This window comes from Ipomoea triloba, chromosome 2 (genome assembly GCF_003576645.1).
Source record: "Ipomoea triloba cultivar NCNSP0323 chromosome 2, ASM357664v1".
Classification (NCBI taxonomy): Eukaryota; Viridiplantae; Streptophyta; class Magnoliopsida; order Solanales; family Convolvulaceae; genus Ipomoea; species Ipomoea triloba.
The window spans coordinates 3,991,639-3,993,719 of NC_044917.1; the positions used below are offsets into that span (position 1 = coordinate 3,991,639).

At 45.1% G+C, this 2,081-nt stretch overlaps 1 protein-coding gene across 1 annotated transcript; it reads left to right on the plus strand.

The window, feature by feature from the left end:
- On the plus strand, positions 1 to 2,081 carry LOC116009683 (benzyl alcohol O-benzoyltransferase-like). Its single transcript, XM_031248803.1, has 2 exons — positions 1 to 498; positions 1,092 to 2,081. The coding sequence occupies exons 1-2, from the start codon at positions 28 to 30 to the stop codon at positions 1,989 to 1,991; spliced, it is 1,371 nt and encodes a 456-aa protein (XP_031104663.1). The 5' UTR covers positions 1 to 27; the 3' UTR covers positions 1,992 to 2,081.

Consider the following 2,081-nt stretch of genomic DNA (forward strand, 5'->3'; position numbering starts at 1 on the left):
CTACGACTCTGCACCATATAATACCTGATGATGGCCTCATCTCCATTTATGGCTTCTCAACCATCTTTAGCCTTCACCGTCACAAGGCAAAAGCCTGAGCTTGTTGCCCCGGCAGAGCCAACCCCACGCGAAATCAAGTACCTTTCCGACATTGATGACCAACAAGGTCTGAGGTTTCAAATTCCAGCTATACAGTTTTACCGCAATGAACCTTCCATGAGTGGGAAGGACCCCGTGCAGGTAATACGTCAGGCTTTAGCTAAAGCACTTGTTTTTTTCTACCCCTTCGCCGGTAGACTCCGGGAGGGAGCTGGACGGAAGCTGATGGTGGATTGCACCGGTGAGGGCGTCATGTTCATCGAGGCAGATGCTGACGCCACACTCCAACACTTTGCCATTGGAGGTGAAGTCAAGCCTCCATTTCCGTGTTTTGATCAACTTCTTTACAATGTTCCTGGTTCTACAGAAATTCTCAACTGCCCTTTGTTCCTTATACAGGTAATTATATATATGCCTACAACTCAATTGGTTTGTGGGTTGTAGATCGTGGATAAGGATACAAGGGGAGTCTTGATAGACACACTTTGAGAGTTATACCCAATATATATACTGGGTCACACACAGACAGCTCAATTGATTCATGGGTGGTAGATTGTAGACAACAACTAAGATCTGGTGTGAGATTTACGTCCAATGTGGTGACTCTGCACCAGCAACTCAGTTGGTTTTTGGGTTGTAGATTGTGTGTAAGGACATAGGATCGAGCCAGTATAAGAGTTACACCCAATGTGTTAGGCCTGGTATGGGTAGTCTTCGTTGATAGATTGTGGACAATAACACATGGTCGAGCCCTTGTAGTTGCAATGTGTGAGGTACATCCTATATGGTAGACCATACATGCGTAATTCAGTTGGTTTCTAAGTTTTATATTGTAGGTAAAGACAAAATACTATCAGGAAAATTATGTGAGTGTAAGAGTTACCTCCAATATGATGGACTCTTTCTGGGTGGACCTGAGAAATTTGCATTTTGTGGGCCAGTTTAAATAATTATGCCTATATGAATGAGGATTCGTTGATGATGATTTTCAGGTGACTCGTCTAAGGTGTGGAGGTTTCATTTTTGCGTTACGCATGAATCACACAATGGGCGACGGATATGGACTTTTCCATTTCATGAATACCATAGCCGAAATTGCAAGAGGTGTAGAAACTCCAACGTTTCAACCAGTATGGCAAAGGGAATATTTCAGTGCCCGCAACCCTCCCCGCATAACATGCACTCATTACGAGTACGAGGAGGAGCCGACAGACTCAATGGTAACAAACATTCCACTCGACAACCTCGTCCATCGTTCTTTCTTCTTCGGACCTAAAGAGATTTCGGCGCTACGTAGTTCTCTCCCTCCTCATTTGCGCAAATGCTCGACAGTTGAGATTCTAACAGCTCTCCTGTGGCGGTGCCGCACCAACGCCCTTGGATTCAACCCGGACGAGGAAGTGCGCGTGCTTTTACTCATCAATGCACGTTTTAGGTTCAAAGATACCCCGTTGCCAAGTGGGTACACCGGCAATGCGTTTGCTTATCCCGGCGCCAAAACAACTGCGGGCAAATTGACGAAAAACCCATTGGGTTACGCGGTTGAGCTGGTCTCCAGCATCAAACGTTGCTTTAGCGAAGAATACATGCAATCAGTGGTGGACTTGATGGTTCTTAAGGGCCGACCGCCCTTCCATGTTGCCGGAAGTTTTATTATGTCTGATCTCACCCGTTATAAAGTACTTGATGTGGATTACGGTTGGGGCAAGGCAGTCTATAACGGGCCGCCTCATGGAGGTGCCACTGATGTTCCTGGTGTGGCTACCTTTCACGTGCCACATAAAAATAATAAAGGCGAAAATGGCACTTTGATTCCTATGTGCTTGCCGGCCTTTGCAATGGACAAATTTGTGAATGAGCTAGCAAATACTTTCATTAGGGCTGCTTTATGAATGTGATAAATTGTGAGCAGATCAAGTGTTAAGATTCGACATTCTTCATAGAGAGAAATAATTATAAATGACAATTATTTGTGACTACCC